The sequence below is a fragment of the Topomyia yanbarensis genome, chromosome 3 (assembly GCF_030247195.1).
Source record: "Topomyia yanbarensis strain Yona2022 chromosome 3, ASM3024719v1, whole genome shotgun sequence".
Taxonomy (NCBI): domain Eukaryota; kingdom Metazoa; phylum Arthropoda; class Insecta; order Diptera; family Culicidae; genus Topomyia; species Topomyia yanbarensis.
This window is the reverse complement of record NC_080672.1, coordinates 38,285,927-38,310,973: the sequence shown is the minus strand read 5'-3', so window position 1 is coordinate 38,310,973 and position 25,047 is coordinate 38,285,927. Positions and strand designations below refer to the sequence as shown.

The 25,047-nt window shown below is 39.3% G+C and overlaps 1 protein-coding gene across 4 annotated transcripts in view; it reads right to left on the bottom strand.

Annotated features, from left to right (window-relative positions):
• Nucleotides 1-4,333: 4,333 nt before the first annotated feature.
• The window catches only part of LOC131690863 (uncharacterized), a 362,721-nt gene continuing 342,007 nt past the window's right edge, over nt 4,334-25,047 (bottom strand). For all 4 annotated transcript variants that reach the window (XM_058976933.1, XM_058976935.1, XM_058976934.1 and 1 more), the window contains 3 exons: nt 21,530-21,707; nt 13,536-13,672; nt 4,334-5,297 (listed from right to left, as the gene is read on the bottom strand). In XM_058976933.1, the coding sequence (XP_058832916.1) occupies nt 5,170-5,297; nt 13,536-13,672; nt 21,530-21,707 (443 nt within the window). In that variant the 3' untranslated portion in view covers nt 4,334-5,169. The remainder of the gene's footprint in view (nt 5,298-13,535; nt 13,673-21,529; nt 21,708-25,047) is intronic.

Sequence of the window (25,047 nt, the reverse complement as noted above, 5' to 3'; positions counted from 1 at the left end):
CGATAAATCGCATTCGCGGAAAGGAAGCTTGAGTGAATATTGTTCATTATTCTGTATGAATTGAACTGGCAAAAGAAACATGGTTTGATTTTTGAATGAAAAGTTTGACCGATTTACATGAGGGATTGGCAGCACTGCCGAATCGCTCGTGTTCATTCAATATTTTTTAAAGTTTAACAGTGAAATATAGTAAATTTAACAGAGAATCGAAATTAATCGCTTAGTAGGTCGTTTCTCCTGTTGTGTTAGGTGTTAGTAGGCAGAAATATCGCGAGTGTGGTGTGATTTGACGTAGTGATTTTATCGTCACATCCGAATTATTTTATTGTGCGTACATCAAGGCACCAAGAATACGCCCGCTTAGCTTCCACAGCGCTATCTGAACTTGACTAGATTACCCTGATTGTGGATGGAGGAGATTTCTTGGCCGAAATGCCATCAATTGGGTCATTAAGCTATATATAGTTTTCCGTTCCATTCGATAAATTTTAGGTCCAATATACATAATATAACATGATTTCAAAAAAAAATTCGTTGTAATACGTAAAAACGATTGTTTTGTTTTTTAAAATAAATCTAATGTAAACTTGGCAACCATACATAGGAAAACAGCGGTTGTTTACATCTGGCCTATCAGGACAACACCCAAAATGAAAAAAAACTATATGCAATGTATGGTGTTCATCTGGGACGGGACCTGCGGAAAGAAAAAAAACGCGTGTCAAATTGATCCAGCACGCAAATGTCAGATTGAACCGGCTGTCCTCAGAGTGATTAATATGGGGAGTATTTTATTTGAAATTGAGAAAATGCTAACTTTTTTTCAAATATATCTATAAATTAATCATTAGATCAGTAATGATAGTGGAGATGGTAGTGCTTTCATTAATTTCGAGATCGTCAATTCTTGTGAACTTCTCCCACTGTTCTCTCAAATCGGGATTCACCGGAAAATGGTGCAAAGTTATATCCGGATTTTTCGCTTTACTACGACCGCAATTTTCTACCTTGCACTTCATGATAATGGATTCACGAAAAAAATGAAAGTTCAATTCTTGTTTGTTCTTTAAAAAAGTCATGTCATTTCTTGAACTACACCAAGTATTAGTGTGTGTGAAACGAAGAAGTAAGATATAACAAACAAAAAGAAAGAATAAGAAAACACGAGTCCGCAGGTCCCGTCCCAGGTGTTCATGTCAAATAAAAATAACCCTGTGGAAAAACCGAGAAAACATGCCTTATTTTTTTCTGACAGGGCATCATTTGTCGTGAAATTCGATATGTCAAACCCTTCCTATAGTGTCAAATCCAGACTATCAACATATTTCTTTATTTTAAATTTTAATATTATTTTCACGTTTCCTGAGTTGGAAAAAATATTGTTGCAATCACGAAAATCAGCTTTATCGATGTAAGTAATAAAAAACGACTTTTTTTTCTCATTTAATGACCCAATTAACTAATTCAGAGCAACACGCTGGTGAGATCGTTTTGTGTTGTTCTTCAATGTTTAAATATTTTACCATATTGTAAATATATGCCAGAATTAAAAATATTGTTTTTCATTCAGGAAGTGCGAATATATTGCACATATCATATTGATACGTGGATGTATTCGCGCGGGGATTATTGTATATGAAGGCGGCCTCAGAATGTACGTGTATGAACAGGCATTCTAGAAATGGGGTCGTTGGATATACAGTATACTATCGCCTTTCATCTCCAGGGCTAAACATGTCTTCCATTAAACACTGCCGGTCAGTGGGGGATGGTTTGTATAAGCACACACACACATATTCATTGCATTTTGATTGAAAATTCCAAAATTCTCCAAACTTTTAACCTCTTTATGCCTATGTTGTTCATAAACAACATAGTTTTATAATGGCTGTATTAGTAATCTTTAGTTTAGACAAGATTTGCTCACAAAGACAGGTAAGTCTAATAATTGGGACTACAGTAAGGACCCGTTTTTATCAGCTCCTTGGTGAATTTTATGCTGATAAAACCGTGACATTGATAAAATCGGGACGTATATTTTTCATTCTTTTTAAGAAATCGAAGCTCTTAAAATATTCTTCTTTAGTCCCTAGATATAGCCTCATAACTTTTCTTGATTATTTAGCTTAAGCTTCCCTTAAGGGGATCTGACAGTGGAAAATATAAAACAAATTTTTTTTGCCCATTTCGGATCTCTAAGATAAGGAAAATATTCACAAGAAAGTATTTGCTCGAATTCAATTTGGTTCGTCTGCTAGAGCCCATCAAACTACCAACTATCAATTTTCATATGAAGCTGATAAAATCCGGTCAAAAAACTGATAAAATCGGGGGTAGCTAAAATCGGGTGCTGATAAAATCGGGTCTTCACTGTATTACCTTTCATATGAGTACTAACAGTTATAAGTAGTATTCGTAGAACTGAAGTTATTGTAATTAATCTGAGTGGCTTCCGCCACAGTAGTGCTGCCAGGGACATTTTCAGTAAACGGTGAACAATGGAATTTTGACAACATGTTCGGTTTCGGCTAACGTGTTAAAGGCGTATAGCCAGAAGATCTTAATCACTCATGCTAGGAATGGTGGGTATTAAATGGTGTAATGAATAAAGTACGTTGTGATGATTTAAAAGAAGGCGTTATCTTTCGGGACCAGGTTGTCTGCGTAATACGAGTATGGAATCCAAGTGCGGTTTTACACTCGTGGAACGTAAAACACTGTTGTATGAAACTAAATGGCTCACTAAGGTTGTCGGTTTGTGGACTGATTTACTACAGCGGGTATATGTTTTGGAGAGAGGACACAACAGAAGACATGGTTTAGAGATGAAATACACCACCGGGTAAATACAGTGTCACAGTGTGGGCAGAACAAGTTAGCAGCACTTCAAAGTCGAAGAAGAAACCCTGCGAGGGTGGCTGCTCAGACGATATTCGCCTGAGCAGGTTAATTATAGGTCTATTCCAGTACCAGGAGAAACTGGAAGTGCTCCGGAGAAAATCGTTCCTGTACTCTCTTCTTCTCTTTTTTCTTCTTCTGGTAGCAAACCGGAGTAAAAAAGGAGCAAAGATTTTTTGCTCCTGTTTACTCCGGAGTGACTTCCGTGTACTGGAATAAACCTTATGCTACTGGACAGCGAGTAATAAACATTACTCAGCTGTAGAGAAAAGTGTTTGTGTTCCTACTGTGGGGTAATTTTTGAATTTATCCTCTGTCAGTAATACATATTGTTGCTGACATATCTAGCCAAACATATCAAATGGTCCTAAGTGCAAATGCCAGTTTCTCTTTGTTTGCTTTCTCTTTCGCTAATAACTCGGCAGTTTATACGTTTGTTACTTATCTCTTAGCACAATAAGATAGTCGAAATCAGAGTTTTTCGATATATCCTGAAACAATATTGAAAAGTTTTATAATGACGCCGTAACATCGAAAGAGAAAGTAAACAAAGAGAGGCTCTCATTTGCACTTAGGACCATTTGACATGTTTGTCGAGATATGTATTGTAGAGACATCAAAAAGAATGGACTTGACATTTTACGGTTGTAACTGTCTGTTTCCTGGTAATGGAAAATGACAGGGATGCTGCTAGTGGGGTATCTGCCAACAGACTGCTGGAAAAATTCGATGTAGGTTGATGCCTTTGTACGACAACGTTTGGTTTGGGTTTGTTGCCTATGGCGATACAAGTAAATGTAACTTATTTTATTTCCCACAAAATAAAGTACAATACACTTTACATGAAGATATTCTGAAGAAAACCATTGTATTGTGAGGAAAGCATGAATAATGCATAGAATGCTAGTCTCGTACGTCTATGTTAACCAATTCGAAGGAAATTTATAAATTAAGTGGATATTTCATCCGCATTTACTCGGAGAAGCATTTGCTCGTTTTTAGTAGGGAGGTGCAAGTAAATTTATTTTTTTCTAATGGCTTTAAAATTTAGGATTTTTTTGGCAAAACTCGCTACCAAATAAGATTGCTTTTAACCAAGAAACTTAATTGGTGTTCGTGAGACCGGTCGACAAGAGCTCAATAATTTAGCACACCATGACCAATAGACATGGAAGTATTTTATTACAGTTCATCTTTGACAGGGGCAGATCCAGAAAAAAAAATCGGGAGAGGCCTGAAAATTCGATTTTAAAATGAACATTGTACAATTCATAATATACAATAATTTTATTTAATGAATATCAGTTTTGTTGGTCAAATTTGGGTTGGATTTTTTTTGAGTTTGAAACTAATATAAAATTGAAACTAATGTAAAATTTCTCAACAAACATAATATACTTGAAAATGTGATATAGTGTTCTTTTCGATGTAGTAATACCTTGGAAGACGAGCTAAGCTTATTTATTTACTCAAAATACTTTGTATTTCGATTCATTTTTATTTTACAGGAAGTTTGTCATATTTTCTTTCAACTGGTTTACTTAAATAGTCACATATTCTAGAGAATATTTTAGAAGATGCAGTATTTTTTACTCATTACTTTACTTTAGACTATACGATAGGGTTTTGTATTTTGTTACTTTTCTAATCTTACTTGTTTTATTACACTTTCTAACAAGAGTTTCTCTTTCGTTTCTTCTCGAAAACGAAAAAAATGCATCGCATTCAAATTTTCCATTTTGTACAAAAATATTAAATTCAACACATTCCATTCTAGCTTTCTTGTATAAAATAACTAACCTAGAAACAGTTGAATCAATGAAACAGCAGTAATAAAAATTATTTTCCTAGTCTCTGTCCGTAAACTTTGAACAACTTTAGGTTTAGGTGCTACTCGGTGTACGCATCCCTCGTGTTCTGCCCAGTCAATCGAATAAACATTTAAATATATAATATCTAGTTGGAACATTTCCGTTTCGTTGAACTGAAGCCCAATTGGCTGTGACCAAACCAACGCGCCAATATTCGTTAGCTATCTCTGTTTCAGTTTCTTTTTACTTATCTATATGTTTTAGTGTACACGCGATTCGGGTCCGCAGTAACCTTAGAGGTCTTACCGTAAAGATCGTGTTTTTCTTCTGTTTACTTCTTATTTTGGTCTGTACAAACTAGCTTACAAGATAATAAATAATGGGAAGCGTCTCCACCAGCTTCACTCTATAACTGCAGAAGCATGAGGGCAACACCGCCAACGGGCACCAGTGGGTAGTGCTATCTGTCCAGTAGGTGCTTCACCAGCAGGAAGAGCAGCTGCTTCAGGATGAACCTCAGGTCGACTGTTTCGAGCAGTGCTGAGAAGGCACACGATCGCTGATAAATTCCGTACGGATTGGCTGTGCCTGGAAATGAAGGAAGGGAAAACGATTTTAATTGTGAGGTTGTAAAAGGAAGTGCCCATAAAACAAAAATGTTATCTTTGAAAATGTAGTAGAAAATCCTCGAATGAGTTTTTTTATTTCGATTATAGAGGTTTTAACCTTATGGTCATTCGCCTCTTTTCGGGTTAGAAAAATCTCTTTAGAGAAATTTCTAACTATGTGTGGTGTACGAAATCGAACCAGGGTGAGCTGCGTACAAGGCAATCGATTTACCAACTACGCTATTCCATTCCTCGAATAAGTGTTTCTAATACATATTGACAAAAATGTGATGTGACCGTTCCTGAAAAAAATATATGGACAAATCAATATTTTTATTGTTACGAGGCATAACCATGCATTCGTGTTAGCTGTTTAGAACGTGCAATGCGTCTCCTCAAACAATAACACCGAAAAGGAATTATTTGTGAACCTTACACGGCTGGTGTACAGAATCAGTTTGTGTCGTTACGTGCTATCCAATTATTTTCATTTTTGATAGTTAGGGATAGAATAGCAACACAACGAAAACCCGGCTTCAAAAACACCCGATCCAAGCAATTTCGTGATTGGTTACGGCTATTTTTTCATGCAAAGAGCCGCAAATTTTGAACAGAAAGAATTGTGATTTTAGTCGGTTTCCATAAGTCAACCTTGTTGAATGGACGGAGACCACATTTCAACATCGGGAGAGAAGGTAATTATTAGGATTTAGCCGGCTCCTTGGACTGACTGTAATAATTAGTTTGTACTGCTCTATGCTAGTAACGAGGGCCAATCGGACCGAAAATTTCCCACTTAGAGAATATTTTCTTTGGAAAACAAATTAGCCCTTATTAGCGCTATCAAACCAACCGGTGAACCTTCACCAACTATTATTTTTACTTTCGACGGGAATTCACACATATGAAAAAAACCGATTTTAACTGAAGCTTTCATTCCTGATTGGTTCCCGCTAATAACATGTACCGAGCCGCAACTTTTCAACAGTTTTCGTCCGAAGCTCCACCTTTTTGATAATGGAAGTAGACTGATTTCATTCAATGGCCAGCCCATTTGGCTTCGACCGTAAACTGAACTGAGAGTAAAACTGGGGGTCGTATGCAAGTGCGGCATTATCATTCGTGCTGGCTACACCACACATACGCTCGTTATGTCTGGATGTGGGTAAAGTGGGAAAGGTGAAGGGAAAACCGCTCGTTTCGTGCCGGTCTCCAGTTTCCTGTCGCTCGAATGCACCGTCTGCTGAGAAAGGCATTGGAGCTGGCATGAAACGCAACCTGTGGAAACAAAAAGACCAGGATTGTCCCTCGTCAGCTGCAACTGGCGTTTCGAAATGGCGAAGAGCTGAATAAATTGCTCTCTCCTGCGTGACACACATCCACACATCCACACCATTCTGCTGCTAAAGCAGATCGAAAAAAATAAGATTTTCTTTGTTGGCAGATGAAATAAGAAATCAAGAAGTAAAATCGAACCTGCGACCATCGCATTCGCATGAAGAGTTTTGATTTGACATTTCTTTTCTCTTTCCTTGTCGAAATATAGTTGAATTAAACTACAACTTCCTTGAAAACCACACACCCCGAACATCTTCTCGCAACATATTTGTCTTCCCTGTATTTTTCGGGTTTGAATTGCAGAAATTCAATACTGTCGTTAAAAACATCAACTGTACTACTAATAAAAAATAGCTCAAATTGACCCCCTAGTTTTAAGAAATTAAAATGTACAAAATAGGAAATTAAAACCTTCAAGCTAACGCAAATGTGTCTTATCAAATAAATGAACCGAATAAAAAAGTAGGTACAATTGAGGCTCTGCCTTATTTCTTGAGAAATACACGGGAATCTCTGATTGCTGTGGTAGAGAAATCATATTACCTGACCATAGTGTGCGTTTCTGTTCATTCTTCAATTCCGGTAAACGAGAGAGTGGCTAAAACGGGTGCATTAAATGGTGACATTTTCGAACGGCCTATCACTTTTAATGATTCTTTCAGTGTGTCTCATCATAGAAACCTCAATAGTCGGAAAACCTCTTTGAACAATAGGGTCTGGTGTGATGGACACAATCCATTACCTCTGAGGTATCTAAGAAAGCATGGTTCTAGGGATTGGATGTTAGATTTCATTCGCATGATGTCCAGGCTCATCGCCCTTCATGCTGGATGATGATCTCTTTTATAATGGGCTAACTGATGGTAATCTTGGCGTTTGTGTCGGGTATTACCAAGACATCTAGCACGTTGTTTGGTCGTGTGCTGCATAGGTCATTTCAGAAAATAGACCTTTCTCGTCAAATTTTATATGATAGGATGCTTCCTTTTTTATCCCCAATTCGTTACTGCCTATTGCCCCGATGATTTGGTACCTCTAACTATTGAAAAAATCAAAAATAGTGCAAGCTGCTCATTTAACCCCATATTCTGAATACCTATCTTGCCTTGTTTCCCCATATTTTTACACCATTTGGATGAATTTCCTGTGGGGAATACTAAAAGGATGCCAGATCTGCATATATATTAGTAAATCTGCAGATTTTGCATTTTCACTGCAGATCTTTTGCAGATTACAAATATTTAGCAGAACAAAGCCTATGCCAGCCAATTTATACACCAGCCCTCAACATTTTTGATCATTTAAATTATATACATTTATTGAAGATTTTTGTAGCAATCGGCAGACTTTTATATTTTTACTGTAGGCTATTGTTTAAATAGACCTGGCATCACTGATGCTGAAATGATTCCTTCCTTTTCCCTATCAATAATATTGAGCATTGTATGAAAATGTATAACCGCACTTTTCTGACAGTTCGGTGTGCTTGTTTACACGGACTTTTAAAATTCACATTACTTGAATACTTTCGATGCTCTTTGAAAGAATATCAACTCAAGAGGGATGAGGATTGGAACAATGGTAACCTGGTTCATACATTGACCAATCGGCGCTGGATGTAAAACCCGGTGGCATATTCTGAATCGTAAGATCAAGCATTGGGCTATAAAACGATTGCTTTCTGGATGATGGATAAGGATTTGTACACATTAATTTGTTTGCTCGTGGGTTAATTCCTAACAAGATGATCCGATTGATTATTCATTTTTAGGTGGTGAAGTTTACCTGAACTTTATAGGTAACGAATTCGGTCGATGATAAGTTGTTGAAATGATTTTGATCGTTCAATGCCCATATCGAAGAGCGTTTCCATTGGTCAGAATGCCTACCAGCGTATGATAGCTGCAAACATGAGGACAACAAGGTTATCGCTTTCGAATGGAACAATTATTTATTATTCGTATTCAAGTTCCATTACAGCAAAAGTTTCGTCGATTATCGCATTGTCGTTGATTTGGCCGGCAAATGCAAAATAGCGCTCGGCACTGACGATAAGGAGTAAGAAGGATTTGATTGGAGTGATAATAATAATGCAGAGCATTATACATTCTGGTAGAATATCAGGGAGGAGAAATTATATGTAAATTTATATTATATCCCGAGTAGCCATCATTTTGGCACCGCAATAAAGCTATCTGCTATCTTGTTCAAATTGGCACGAAATAACTAGGCAGCGAATGATAAATTTCATAGTCAATTTATTTACTTTTTCGGAAGGATAAGTAATTAGTATGTTGTGAATATATGTGTCGCCGGTGCCGTGTGTTATGGTGGTACCGGACGGAACCGTTGGTCAGCAGACCGTCCTTGTCGTACTGGTCATAGATGCGAGGTTTTTTCTCATCTGATAGCACTTGACATGCTTCGGAGATCTGTCTTAACGCTCTCTACTTAGCGCAGGATACGCGAAACCGCTGCTAGCTTTCGAAAGAAAATTCCTAGCTGCTGCTACTCTCAGTCTCTCTCTCGACTGAGGACTACAATTTCGGTCGATTAAATTATGCTATGAAAATTGTACTTCCTGGAATTTAATCTAACGAGATCAATTCATTGTAAGGAATTTCGCTGCGTTCCAATATTGCTTGCCTCTGTAGGTGATGATGTGTGTGGATTCACTTCGACAGCCAGCTCTTATGTTTTGGGTAATTTTGCTATCTTATTCTGCTGAATAAATCATCTGCCTAAAGCCTCTACGTTATACTACGGTCACTTTAAAAACGCCCTGCTATTTAATCTTGTAGCTCTCGGCAAGTCAGTTCTGGCACTCTTCTCGACTATTCCTGGCATTATACCGCTGACGTCGCACTTATGACGGTGATCAAGCTTGGCGAGAGTGGCAGTGGTTTCGTCGGAATTATTCACTCGACAAGCAGTAAGTGCAAGGACTCTGCTATTTATGCCTGAGCTCCTCATTGAAACCTTCGTCCTGCCGGAGTGTTAGCTTCGTCCAATACCGGAGCGTATTGCTGAACCGAAGCAGTCTGCTACTGGTGCTTCGGAATCGCTGAATATTCCCGCTAGCCGAATGTCCAACGTGGCCGAAGGCAAACCGATTGCAGCAACACCACCAGCCGTAGCTGACCTTTTAGCGACAGACGAGTGCGGCGCAGGCTGGACCATCGGTTGACTCGGTGCCGGACGGGGCGAAACAGCTGCAACAGGAGCGGACCTAGTATGGGGTGTAAAGGTCATCAATTGCCATAGATCACCAAAATGCTCTGCGACTAACATTGTGAACAAAACAAACCAAATGAAATTGATCGCAACAACAATAAAATAATCTAAATTCTACCCAAACATTTGAAACATTTGAAAAGGGTCTAACTGCCAAACGTAAACCTTGAGAAAAAGGCAAAAGAAGTTTTGGTCGAATTCATTATAATTCTATTTAAAAATTTAATACTGTTTTATTTAGTTTGATTGCGCATATTGTTTACATGAGACACTCCCCTTATTCGTTGAGTACGTATTTCACTGCCTTTATAATCCTTTTGGAATCAGTTACAATAATCCTTTATAATCATTTTATAATAAGCGTATTGCTAGTTAGAACTTTTATATCAGCCGGGCCCTTTTATAATTTGTTATAAAATCATTATCTAAATTCTTCATAATCCATTGTTACGTTATATTTATGCACATGGCCATGCACAGTTTTTAACTGGGACGTGACGTGTGGATACGAAAAAACCTAATGTCAATTGCAGCCAGGGGGAGCTGTCAAATGCAGCCAAAGGGAACCGTCAAATGCAGTCAGGGGGAACTGTCAAATGTAGCCAGTCCATTTAAAATGTGTGAGGAAGAAAGAGTGGCTATGCAAGACAAGAGATCAAATGATCAGAAAAAAAGAAAAAAACATATATCCACAGGTTTTGTCCCAGGATTTTAATAGAGAACATGAAAATTCGATTTGTTTGCATTTGGCAGTGGGCCTTTTTCAAATGTTTGGCTAGAAATTCCTTACTTCTACAATGAATCATGTACAAGAAAAGTAAAAATGTTAAATTTAACGGAACAATGTATGATGCCGACATCAAATAAAAAATTACAGCTGAGCGACCTTGTTTGGAAAGTGTTAACATTTGGCAGCGAACCAAACCAAGTTTCTCATACTATGATCAAATCAACAAAAATTCCAAGACCATGTAAACAATCTCTCTGAACTGTCAAACAAGTGAGGTTAAACATTATCATGCAATGTTCTCCACCGAGAGGTTCACTTTAGTTTGTTTACATAACCAATGAACTTTGTACCGCGACTCACCACTTCATTTGCCGCGTTGCCAGGAACTCAAGCAAAAATATACAAAACAGTGTTGCCTAAACACACATTTTGAGTCCCACCATTCTTGCAAAGGTGAAAAAAATACTCAACATTCTTGCATTTTTCAAATTTCAAAAAATCATAAAAAAATCACGATAGCTCCAAATAGTCTCATTTCAACAGCAATATTCTTAAAAATGTGTAGTCTTTTGAATAAAAAAAAGAAAAAAGGGGGTTAGGTCGGACGAGAAAGGTCTATTCGCTACCCAACGTTCCAGTTCGTGACATTTTAGCAAATCGAGACCTCTCTTATCCGTTGTTGACCAAATTTAGAAATCCATAAATGTACAAGTTTGACTCTTTTTCTTTCTGCAATGCAATGGTTTTTTCTTTGATTTTTGAAGGCAAACAAATTTAACTTCCAACTATTGCAAATGGCCTTCAGCATTAACAACGCTTTGAGATTACCAGACATTGTACATTGAAGGTTTATTGGCAATTTTTATGTTAGTTTAGTTTTTTTACAAAATCAGCAAATCAAACCTGAACTGTCTGATTACATTTGGATTCTTCTACTTCCTGAACTCCAAAAATTGTTGAAAATTTCCCCGCTTATCCGAATCCTTCGAAATGGTTGGAAAAAAAAAGTTTCGCCATTAGCAGCATGTTTCGTTGTCGTTTCTCAACCATATTTCCGCAAGTATCTAAACTGCAGGAGAAAAGTTGCTTCCAAAATGGAACATGTAAGTGAGAAGAACCCTCTCATGTCGCTATGGCTGGTTTCGGCAAATGGACCAAGCACAGGCTAATGGACCAGGGGTGAAAGATTGTCAGAAGAAGCAAAACAAAAAAAAATAACGCTTCCTTGCGAAAGTGGCACGACATTCGGTTAGCTCTAACTTTTTCTCTTATGAAAACAACAACCGGATTAACACCAAAGCCAGTCCGGGCAGTGCAAGAAAGGAAACTTTTTCAATAGAAAAGTTTTAACTAGTGATTCCCGCTTTCGCACCACCGAGAGTGGAGCTACTGGCGAAAATATATATAGAGACGTTACATTGGAAAAGCTGAAAATTCATGGTGTTGCACACTGCTGGGACGTTGAAATACTTTCGAAGGATTTGTTGCGATAATCAACTGTGCCTTATAACTGGATGGGTTAGTTGTTTTTTACGATTGAGGATTACTCGCGTGGTCGTTATTGCTTTATCTAGTCGTTTCCAGACGGCTGTGACCATGCGACTGAGTCATTATTGGCTATTTCGATTGATCTCAGAATTGGTAACAAACGGATGGCTATTAAATAAAATTGTTATTTTAGTTTGTCTACTTCACTAGCGAAGCGACGGAGGCTTTCGGCTTTCGAATTAAAAAAACGCAGTTAGATATTGATGTTTATTTGTCGGAGAACTCAATGTTAAATTATCTTGCTTTAACCGAAGACTGCATATCAAGAAGACTGGTAACTCTGTCCAGAATCTGGAGACAGTAACAGCCACGCCACTTGCGGGTAAAGGTGGTACTTCCTATAGTGATGCGCACACACATATACACTTTTACATTAAGCTTCCTACCTTCCTCCAATAGAGGCGCTGTAACCTCTGTCGCTTCTCTTTTGTATGGGGGAAGGAAAGAGATATCAGTGTTCTTAATATGTAGTCTGCTTTAACATTAACGGTTACCACATCACAGCTCATACAGAGTACGAAATTACCATCTCGATCGCAGTGGTTAGATACCTATGATAATCATTCAAGGCTGGACGGCGTGGAATGCTCTTTTTTCTGAAAAGTCCAGTAGTTCTCAACAGAACTATTCCGGATGTGGAATCGTCATACGAATTAAAATTTTTCTCCCTAAGTGGAATTTTTTTGCAGGCAATCTCCATCATCCTCCCGCTCAAACGCCATCGATCTATATTTACCAGTTTCACACACTGGATGTAAGGAATGTTATTAGTAATTGCTACATCTGCACTGCCGGACCGTTCCTCTCACTGACTTAAAGACAACTGGATTGAGAGGGCCGTACGATCGGTCGTCTGTCTTTCCAACCCCGCACATAGGGTTAGAAATGTTTCTAAAAGAGACTTTTGTAACCCGAAAACGGGCGAATAGACCATTGCACGAAAATGTATAACCTCACTTTTATGACAGTTCACAGAGCTTGTTTACATGGACTTAGAAATCGAACCAAGCTTTTTGTACTGGGTGGAATCAAAAATTTTCTAACACCATGTAAACAAGCTCGCTGAACTGTCATTTTTTCGTGCATTTTTACTCATATGACGTCATCTTGCAATGTCCCATGCTAAGGGTTAAACCTCTATAAACGAAATAAAAAAAAACAAATAGTGTCTCCGTTTTCTGGAGCTAGCGTCAATCCGGCGCTAGCTTAGTCCTGTCACTGAGTTAGTGTCGGATTCTGATGAGACGAAATCGAAACGCAAATTCCATAACTAGTTCGAAAAAAATAGTATTTCTTTTGGGGTTGCTTTTTAACCCGTTTTCCCCAACTAGCAAAACATTGAACAATGATTGCGAAGGAAACACTTACCATTTAGAACGTGTACGGAGACGCTGTAGTGCTGATTCGGTCCAATCGAGCACGTGTAGCTGCCGGAGTCCTGTTTGTTCACTTTGGCCACGAACAGCGTAGAGTTGGCACCGACGGTGGTGAGATTCGTCTTGACGCTGCCAGTCGAATGGGAGAAAAGACAAAAAGTAGAAGCAAAAAAAAACATCAGTTAGGGGGTCGGTAATACATATTGCACTGGTCGGGTGGCAGTGCGGGGGTTTAAATGGCAATTGGAGCCTGAAATAAAAGGATATCGATAGTTTTCAGTCCGTTGTTGTGTTTTTTGGTTTGGATTGTGTTGTATACGTCTTGGCATTGGGCCAAGGAAAGCTGTGGAATGTTGTCGAAGTTCGGAAATTTACTAGCGAATCGGAGATGGTTGGTGAGGAAAATGCTTTAATGAAATGGTGCTAAAAGCGATTTTCTTTTCAATTTGAGCCGAGAAAGTGGGGTGATTTGGATAGCATTCAGTGCTGAGTCTGTTTTTTTCTCAGCTTGCTTGTCGTTATATCATAACCATTGTGAAGGGCACATGATTTGACCTAGGCTTCAGACTTGATGCCAGTACGAGTTGCATTGGCATTTTTCAATTGAAAGAATGCCAAACGTAGTTTCACTAATGATGCAGTAGTGACTTTCTGATATAGTAAAGAGCGATGTTGAATACTGCCCATAAAACCATTGTGTATCGTGGAAATCTTGAAAAGTATTGATAATATTAAATCTTTACACTAGAGCCGCCTAATATTTACATATTTCGATATGATATGTAGGGGACCGCGGGAACCTTCTCTCCCCTAAGGAAAAAAATTGGGTAAGCACCAAAATTTCTCCCTAGGGCGAAAATATTTGGTGAAACCACTGTTTGTACGTAAAGTTCACAAATCCTAACTTAATAAAGTCAAGGGTGCGTTTCGACTTCGTCTCATCAGAAGCCGACACTAATTTATCACAGAGAACAGACGTCCATCTTCAGCATTCAACTTGTGTAAAAATCTCTAACGGTTTCGAAGGTAGTTGGGATATTCAAACCAGGTGCGAAACTGTCGTCATGTTTTTTTTTGTGGCCAAGTTCAACTGAATTGACAGCGGTTATTCCTCTATCCAGTCAAACTAGTCCGGAACCGGTTCGGACTTCCAGTAGAATCCAGTGAATCCCAGCTCAAATGCATGAACCGATAGAGTCAGAATCGGTTGTTTTCTTTGAGCAAGATTCCATACTGAATCCAGTCAGGATTTCGAACCGGTTTCGGAATGGACTTGACGGATAGTTGGGATAAGTTGGTTTGGCGGCGCTAGTGTTTATCGTATATTAATTCAAATGTTTACACACGTTTTTTAAATATTTTTGTTCGATCATGGATGTCTGTTCTCTGTGAACTTATTATCGTAATAGATTAGGCGCACCCATGCCTTTGTTAAGTTAGGATCTGTGCCCTATACGTACAAAAAATGATTTCATCAAATATTTTGGCCCCTGGGCAGGAAATTTTGGAACTATGAAACTATAAAACTCAAAACCCATGAAGCTACTATTAACCAAACTACGTTATGCACCCACAAGGGGTAAACTCCTACGTGTAAGTATTGTAATCAGAGAGCGCACCGCGGACAACCTTGTGCGGAAGATACAGAGGAGAATGCATCTCTACCGATTGCCAACGCATCCACGACAAACCAACTCAAAAAAGAGTTTTCAATACCAACATCTGAACCACAAACGGTTGCCAAATTTGTGGCAGCTCTTCAGTCCATATTGACAACTGCCAAAGCAGCATCCAGCACCCCAAAAACCGCTGTAAGCAACATCGGTGAAGAAGATAATAACAATAATGACGGATTTACATTGGTCACCCGTAAGCGCAAGAAGCATGAAAGAACATCTGGTCACGAGCACCAAGGCACTTTTAACGATGATGACCTTGATGTGGAGGACAGGAGAGAATTAAATGGTCCCCATGACGCAGTAGGCGAGCCGCGAAAGAAGGTCTCCGCTCGCAATAATTTATTTTTTACATATTGTAAACAAATGAAAGATCAACGGCTCCGTTAAGCTACCGCTATGAGCCGTGTCAAATAAACTAAATATAAAAAAAATCACTCGGAGTGATCGGTTTTGTTTTACCCCTGGCTCTGTTCTTGGTTGAAGAAGCAAGTGCTTGCCCTAAGCCACCCTGACCTATTTCACGCTCGGTTTCAGCCACCGATAACCGATATGCATTCCCAACCCAACACTCCCGAAGTGAAACTACCCATGAATCCCTTCCTTATGAATAAATCCGTGGAGCAGGCAATAGGCGGTACAGCTCAAAACGCGGTTATAGCTATAAAAGAGGCCAGAGGAACGCTATATGTTTTACGCGTTTCTTCGGAAAAGATCCTCAATAAACTTCTTGCGATGAAAACTCTGATCGACGGCTAGCCATTCGAAAAGATGCTCCTTTTACGATTGTAAACATTGACAGCCAGCTACTGCAAATTGTTGCACGATTAGAAAGATTAGATTGCGTATAAACCGTGAAAACACATAATTCCACGCCGTTTGGAATTCCGCGCACTCTGAACTATTTGTCAAATTGCATAAGCAGGCTTGTTAACAAAACTCGGATATAGTGCTAAATATTGACTAGAATAAAGTTTATTATGACAAGCTTTTAAATTGAGCACTATTTGAATTTCTGTATAAGGCAAGAGCACTGCACGCTTAGTATATGTCGGTTTTGTAAAATGTCGGTTTTGTTGAGATAAGAGTACATTTACCCATGAATTAAACACATTCGTTTCTTATTATATCTTTTGCTAGAAGAAACAATTAAACACATTCGTTTCTTATTATATCTTTTTTATCTGAAGAAACCTACACAGTAGCAATAGGACAAAATGTCATGAATTTGTCTTCCAATCGGATGTCAATTCCTACTAAATCACATATTAGTCTATCAACCATAGAAGTATCCATCAATGATTGCTTCAATTTTTGCTCTTAGGTTAAGCCTCCAAAATGAACTTAACTAAGTTAGTGTCGGATTTTGATTAGACGAAATCGAAACGCAAATCCCATAATTAATTTATTCAATTTGAATTAAACTTAATTACCTAATCATATGAATTTTTTCGATCTATATTTGCCAAATAAAACTACCACTATAGCTTGAGCTTGTGCGACCGCCCCTGGCTGCTACTCCGTTGTCGTTCTGGACTAGCTGAAGTTGAACAGGGAATCAGTAGATATTTATGCTTGGGAATAGCGAAACATCTTTCAATGTGCAACTCCTGGTAATCCTAAAATGTTTTATTGGTCAATACCGGCGCCGGCAAGGCCCGAACGTAGATCGCGGAAGGAAACCGAGGGAATGTTAGTCCGATACTTGCTTTTGCTAGAGGCCGTATATACTACTGCGCACTCCACAAGTATCACGGGAGGAGGAGATATTTGTTAGTAAGTATAGAAGTTGGATTTTACATCTTCTTTACCGACGCCAGAGAGGTGACTTCACTATCTGGACTAAATATCGATACATCAACTCATGGACCGAGGATCAACGGCTTTATTTCCCTTCCGAAGGAAGCCGAAGGAAGACCATTCGCCTTAGAAAAATCTCAACGACCTCGGTTGGGATTGAACCCAGACTAACTGGAATGAGTGGCGGTCACTCAACCACCAGCGTCGTCGAACCGAATTTGAACCGAAAATAACTGAATAAATGCGCTGCTGCGAACTAATAAAGAACGATGATCCTAAAAAGATATTAACAAATGGGATGAGTTAGCAGTGGACATGAATCACATAAAAATAATAAGCACAATGAACACATGAACATTTATTTTTATATATGAAATCAAAATATCTACTCCAGATCAAAATCAAACAGATAATCTTCTCAAATGAATCACTGAATCGATTAAGAGTCGATTTTTTTTTCGAGTGAATCAGACACGATTCGCTCACTAAACTGAATCGTTTTGCCCATCTCTACTTTGCACAAATGTTTCAAATCTCAACGAAACTAGTAGACTAAAAAAGTTACTTTCGAAATCAAAAGACTTTCACGTCAGTTCGATTAGAACTGCTAATGGGGAATACTCGTCCGACAAAGATGTAGTAGTCAACTGTCTTTTTGACACACACACTTTCCAGGTTGTACGGAGGCATCACTGACGACTGCCCCTGAATTCTTTTCAGGTAGTTCTAATTCTTGGGCATTTACTCGTAGAATTGAGCGACCGAAAATAAAAGTCGCAAAGACAGAACATGCTTCGTAAAACCCGTATCAAGTATATTAGAATATAAAAACCGGATGTAAACTTCAAGCATAAAAATCAGACTGGGACATTCCTTTGTAAGAGTCGTATAAAAAAACCTACAGTAAAAAACCGGATAAAAACATATCCGACTCTTACAAAGTAGTTTTTATTAGCCGGCTTTTAATCTTGAACAACAAGATGCTCCTACGAGCGATTTATTTATTTTTAAACGATTTTTATACTGGAGGTTCATCCTTGCCGAGTTTTACGGGTGAGAACTTTTAAGAGATTCTTATGCTGAAGGATTTCTGTCCTATTTTAATGCTTGAAGTTTATTTCCGATTTTTATATTCTAATATGTTTGAAACGGGTTTTACGAAGCATGTTCTATCCTTGCGACTTTTATTTTCGGTCGCTCAATTGTGACAACCGAATCGTTCAAATGGCCGATTGAAAGTTTTTCCCCGTATAAGTCTCCGGGAAATGATGGAGTCATTTCAGTTCTACTACAAAGAGAGGGGCGAGCGTAGCGTAGTTGGTAAATCGATTGCCTTGTACGCAGCGCATCTGGGTTCGAGTCCCGACCCCGCACATAGGGTTAGAAATGTTTCATAAGAGATTTTTCTAACCCGAAGAGGCGAATGACCTTAAGGTTAAAACCTTTATAATCAAAATAATAAAAAAAATACTACAAAGAGGATATGAACACGTCAAGCGTATTTTGAAATTCTTACTTGTAAGCTTGCAATAGGATACATTCCATTAGCGTGGCGGGAAATAACTGTAAAACTCATTCCCAAAGATGGCCGTGTCAGTAACAAGGAGGCACAGAGCTCCTCCCTCAAATCAGTGGAACGTTTAATAGACCACTACATTCGAGATGTTAGCTTGGGCGAGCATCCGCTGCATGCAATGCAATATGCATATCAGCAGGGGAAGTCTACTGCCACCCTGTCACACAATGTTGTCTACAACATTTAAAAGGCTTTTCCACAAAAACAATCAAATTTAGAAATTTTTGTCGACATTGCAGATGTTTTGACAACGTGTCTTTAGAACCCATTTTGGAAGAAGCGAGAGGTCATAAAGTACATCGTTAAGACAAGTAGAGATAAGGAAACTGAATGTCTGTGGATATCCTCAAGGTGGTGTGCTGTCACCACTTTTATGGAACATTGTCACCGATGGCTTGTTTTGGAGACTTAATGAGCTTGGGTTCCCGCCATATGGTTTCGCCAATGAATATAATTTGATGATCACCGGTATTTACACACCAAAATTTGTTCGTCGATTTCAGCAAAATTTTGCTGAATTTTCATCAGCTGAAAGTTTCAGCAATGTAAGATGCCGAAAAATCGGCAATTTGAATTGAACCTTATTGACAGATTCGCTTTGCTGAAAATTCAGTAAGTCAAATTGTCAAATTGACAGCGCAATTACCGGATTTACAGCAATCTAGCCCGGAATACTGAGAATCCGGCAATTGCGCTGTCTATTTGACAATTTGAATTGCTGAATTTTCATCAAAACGAATCTGTCGAACAGGTTCAATGCAAATTGGTGATTTTTCGGCATCTTGTATTGCTGAAACATTCAGCTGATGAAAATTCAGCAAAATTTTGCTGGTATTCGGCGAAAAGAAATTGGTGTGTATGTTGTTGAGCAATGGTGTCTTCATGTTAGACTATCAGTTAATGGAAAAAAACATCAATGGTGCTTTTCACGCAACGAAGGATTACAACCGAAGCTCGTCCGTTGCAGTTCTTTGATTCTGAAAGTATTGTCGCAGATCGAGTTAAGTACGTTGGGCTAATTTTAGACCTAAAACTTAACTGAACAGCTCACATCGATTACTGAATTAAGAGAGCGTCTATGGACTTTGGCCAATGCAGATGAACTGTCGGAAAACCATGGGGCCTTAAACCCATGTATATTCATTGTATTTAGCGCGATTCTGTGTGGCATACAATTGGTACCTCTACAGGAAATTTAGCGCAAAACTCGAATGGAATAATTAAGCTTTTCAAATGCTATCTACCTTTAATGGATACCCAGTCATTCCGATATTACTTGAAATAAATGGGCGAATGAATATACTAGAGCGGGCGCTGCGACTGACTTTATTGGTCCAGAATTAAACTACTGTTGGATTCAGCGAGTAAAGGCGCTATAACTTAGGCTCATTAGCCAGGACAGGGCTAAACAATTCTGTCCCATCCCATCCTAGGAACCTAGGACCAAAGGAGTGACATTAACCCTCTTAGCCAAGTCACTCCCAACGATTTATCAAATCCCCATCAAATTGAAACGGTCGGTACGGTTGTCCACGTTTCTTCCTTATTCAAGGTTTGAAATAGTTCGTTGATTAAATTCTTCATTAAATGAATAATTTAATTGCCGTGTAATTTTAATTCATCTGTACGCTACACAGTTGGCCTGGCCGCTTTAATGATTGTGTCACATTTCATATGTACCACAAACAATAATATTGACAAGAAAAACTGTAGGCGAACGTCTGCAATTTTCCAGGATCCCTACATGTATTGACTGTGTATGTGTAGACTATACTAGACTAGAACTAAACAACTGTTGGATTGGCTCTTAGACTGCATCCGAACGATTGGCGTAGCTTGCAAGTTTGCGTTCAAACTAAAACTTTTCTGCCGGATATGAGTCCGAAAATGCTAAAACAGTGGGTTCAAACCTTTTTCGTTCCAAGTATTCGGAAAGGAATGTTGATTCCCGTGATATACCCCTTCCTGAAAATTGCTTACCATCATTACCCTGTCAGAAAAAAATGATTTTCTATTTGATGAAAAACCATGATTTTGCAATTGGCAACCTGTTCCTGGGCAATCTCAGTAAGCATCTTAATTTTTGATACACTAAACAATATGTAAAGACAAATATTGGACTGGGGCTGATTTCACCCCCGGTTGAAAACCACTGTGTTAAAGAATTTGTTGCATTTTTCCAAGTAAAATTTCAGTATTCTAGTCAGGGTTCTGACTGGATATTGCAAACTCAATCATCATATGGCTACTATTCAGCGTGCTGAGTATTATTCGTGTATTCTTTGTGAATCCGATTACGGAACTACCATTTGATATATATTTTCCCTGCATTAATGTAATTGCGTATGAAATGCTTTCCAAAATGTTCGATAAATTAGTCCTGTTAAATCCGAAGCGAAAGGATCTTTTGCTCGTTTTTATTGGTTGTTTAAAAATATCAATCTAAAAATGCAAAAATAAAATAAAATTTTATAGTTCAATACAACATTTATTTTGATTAAAAAGGCCAATCTTTGAAGTACTTGTTTTAAACGAAATAATGAAAGTACGATAGTAGAAATGGAACATTCAATTAAATGTCCTAAATATTAAAAAAAGAAATATTTGCAATCAGAACCGAAAGGCTGCGATAAGAAGCTCAACCACACAACAACAGTTTCAGATAATAGGAATTCAACAGCAGGATGCGCAATTAGGCGTCTATTTTCAGTAGCTATCATTTCGGCATCCCACGTAAACTCAATGATAAATCATTTATCATTCCTAAAATACAACCATAAACATTTCGATTAAAACCCTCCGATCGTAACATTCTTATCGCACTTGCTACCCCAATCCTGACTTGTGTACTCGCGTGCGCGTTCAATTTTCAAAAATAAAACGATCGAAGCCTTTTGTGGCGTTTCCGGGAAATGCCACCTCAGCTTTGCTTACCTGATGCCACCCCGCTGCACGTCATGATTCAGTATGTTCTCGTTGTGAATCCAGTAAACGGCGGATCGCAGCATCGACATGTGGCGTATTCGGCACATCAGCTTTATCGTCGACCCCACCTCGTAGTACTTGTCGTACAGCGGTTCACCCTCTTCGTCGACGATCAGAACCTCCGGTGCTGGAACGACAGAGAGAGAGAAAGGAAAACCATACAAATAAACATAAACATATGAGTGCTGTATGTATGGCGATGAGAGTGCCTTTCGGCGTACGCGGAAAAGCGTATCCTGGGCAGTTAGTGGTTGCGGTGGCAGCGGGGGTGACCACACAAAGGATGCCTCACAATACAATGGGGCGGTGCGGTCTAAAAGTCGGATGAGATACTGATAAGACGGGCGGGGGGAAAAAGCTGAGATGACGGATTTCTGCTCTGGTTCTCAACCGCTTCAGGCTTTTCACGACGTAGGTTGAATGAAAGGGGGAAAAAACTGGAGAAAATAGATATTGAAATCAGACCATAAAAATTCATCCTGCTTGGGTGAGTTTCTTGGTATCCTGCCGACAGCCGTTCTTCGTTCACAGATTTGGCGAAGGTTCTTCAATGGCGGACTAAGGATTGCGGGAGGAGCTGCTGCACCATGTTGCTATAAACTCATTTCCCTTTTTTTCGCCGTTAGGAATCCGAAGTGCTGTTTGTTTTATGATACACATTCTCAAGCACTCCCAGGAAGTCCATTCACGTTGGAGTGGAAAATTTGTTCGCATCAGTTAGAGGAGACTGATGGCTAAGATGAACTATATGTTGAAATGATTAATCATGGTTAAATTTTTGTGTGAAGCAGCAGAGTCAGTGATGTAGTCAGACATTTAGATTAAAAGGGGTTCGTTCTATTGTTTAATGGTTGTAATGTGAAATGTTTAACCATTGGGCTGAATGCTACCGATTCAGCGAAACTATAGCTATATTTGAATAGTAGAGGCTGAACTCGAAATCATTGCCCTACAGTAAATTTGCTATTGAATGTTGTGTATTTATTGAATGAAAACCATATTGCTTATCCTTTATTATTTAGTACCATATTTGCAGATCAGTTTTAGCCATGTTTTTAATACAGTTTACATATATGGGATCAATACTAAAATATTGATTGCTACAATTCTCAAAACTGTCGAATAATGCCATCCCTAAGAACTTGTATCCATCCGGACATTTTTTTGTATTTACTTCCTAAGAAGCTTTCTTTATGTAGTATTTGTTTGCGCCTACATCCAATCTAACACCGTCAAAATAATAGGGTTTCATTATATACATAGCAATCGGTATTCTCTTCAGTTCAGACTCATTGACTCTAGTTCTAGTGAGGATAATTTACCTTCCTGTCAGTAGTATATCGTCGCCGGGTTATGTTTCGGTATAGTTCACACCAGATCAGATACGTTAATTCTTTTATACGTGACATGTTAAATCGTCGCTTTGTTATTCTGTGCGTCGTGATAGTCAATACGTGGGTCCATTAGTCCGCCACTAATTTTGTCAGTCAGATCTAAACGGCGTTCGTATCGCTTAATAAACGGAAAAGTGTGAAAGTAGAATCCAACGAGCTTATCTCCACCGATAACACGAAATATCATCAACAAACCCGACAGAAACTTTGATGTGCGAAATCGTGTTGGTCCTTTGAACCGGATCGTCGATGTAAGATTTCAGAAATGTATTGGTTCACCGCTGTCGTGATACGAACAAGGATAAATCGGTCAGTAAAAAAGTGATAAATCGACCTTCATTGCCGTTCGCAATCGGTCGGCGAAAAGATATTTTTGTAACGACGCACGTCACCATAAACTTCTCTGTGTGTGATAATCTGCCTCGGCAAATGGTTTGCTGCAGTAATTCAGGAAAGCAGCGCAAACGCAAAAAAAGTTCTAACACACGGTGTGGGAAAAAACTGCTTTTTTCGTTCTCGATTTTTGTACTCTTGTTTGTCCCTCCTTAACATAATTACATACGCACCAGAAGTTACAAGAGGCAAAGCGGGTAAAATGTGTTAACTTATCAGTATGTGAACAGTTGCAATCGAATTTGCCCACCCGCAACATATATCGTCTTGACCCGTCTGCGGAGCGAAAGTCGGTACAGCAGAACAGCTGCCTAAAAAATGTCAAACGGTATCACTGAAAAACAACAGAAATTGGCTATCCCGCTCGGTCTGTGTAATTTGATCGAAATCGAGTGCATTTTGTATGTCAAACTTAATCAGATTGGGCATTTTATAATGCTGTGTTACAGTTAGGTTCAATCACTCGGAGCCATCTGTTGTCTTCAACACAAGCTTCGCATTTAGAAATCCAAACTTAGGCTTGGTCCACGCCACCGGCATATCTTCCGAAGGTCCGCCTTAGCCATCTGGTCAATACAGTCCCTGGTTTTCGCCAGGCCTGTCTTCGCGCCCATGAGTCGTCCTCAGTGCAAAGGTTACTCGATTTTTGGCGGCCCTTCTTTAAGTCGGACGTTGCCTGCGTACTTAAAGTCAGGTGACATAATCGATAGGCAACCATAGCATCAGGAGGTGAGTCCGATGCTCGACTGATAATAGCCCGTTCACGATTTTGAAATCGGTTCAGTGAGCACTACGATGGATCTAGCATTCCGCCATAGGTGGTTTCGGCCACGAAGGTCGACACAGGACAATTGATTTTACCGTTTCACAAACATTAACCACGGACTGTCCAAGCTAAACCTAAATACATCTGTCACTAACACTTCACTTTGCCGGTCCTAACCGGGGACGTTCCACCAAGTGGTGATGCTCCCCTGGCGGCTTCTAGTGTAAGAGACCCAACCTTTTCCCGGGTAAGCTCGTCATCTGGTACACTTAGTTCAGAACCGTCTGCTGTTTGTATATCTTCCGTAGGCATTTACAGCAACATCGTTGGAGGTTACGGGTACTTCCACCCCACTGCTTTGACGATAAAACGAACAACACTGGGACCAGACGGAACCCATCTGCTTGAAGCTGCAGGAGATGCACATATTAGATACGACGAATCCGGCATCATGGTTTGAAGACCGATACTCGTGGGATGCCACCATCGGAGATTACATCTACAGGACAGTGGGTCTAGCGATCCGGGTCGATGTGTCATCCCAACCGATATCTCTGGAAACCGAAATAATATCCGCCGCCCGCAGTATTGATTACCTAGGCCAGTGCAACGTAATTTCTCCGGCAGTACTCGGGATATGGGCTTCAAACTTCAGCGGATCATTGAGAAAGTTGAGACCCCATCATCATCATGGAGATGTACACGGACACCGCAAGATGTGGCTCACGTGTATGCAGCACGCGAGGAAAATATATCGTAGAAGTAGTTAAAAACAATGGCGCCATTGTTCTCAGCGATGGCAGTTCTACATTTCTCCGCGGACAATCGAAATTCGCCAACACTATCTGCTTGAGGTTATTCGCAGGATCTTGTCGGTGAGAGCTCTGCGGGAGAGTCAACGCCCTAAGCGGAAA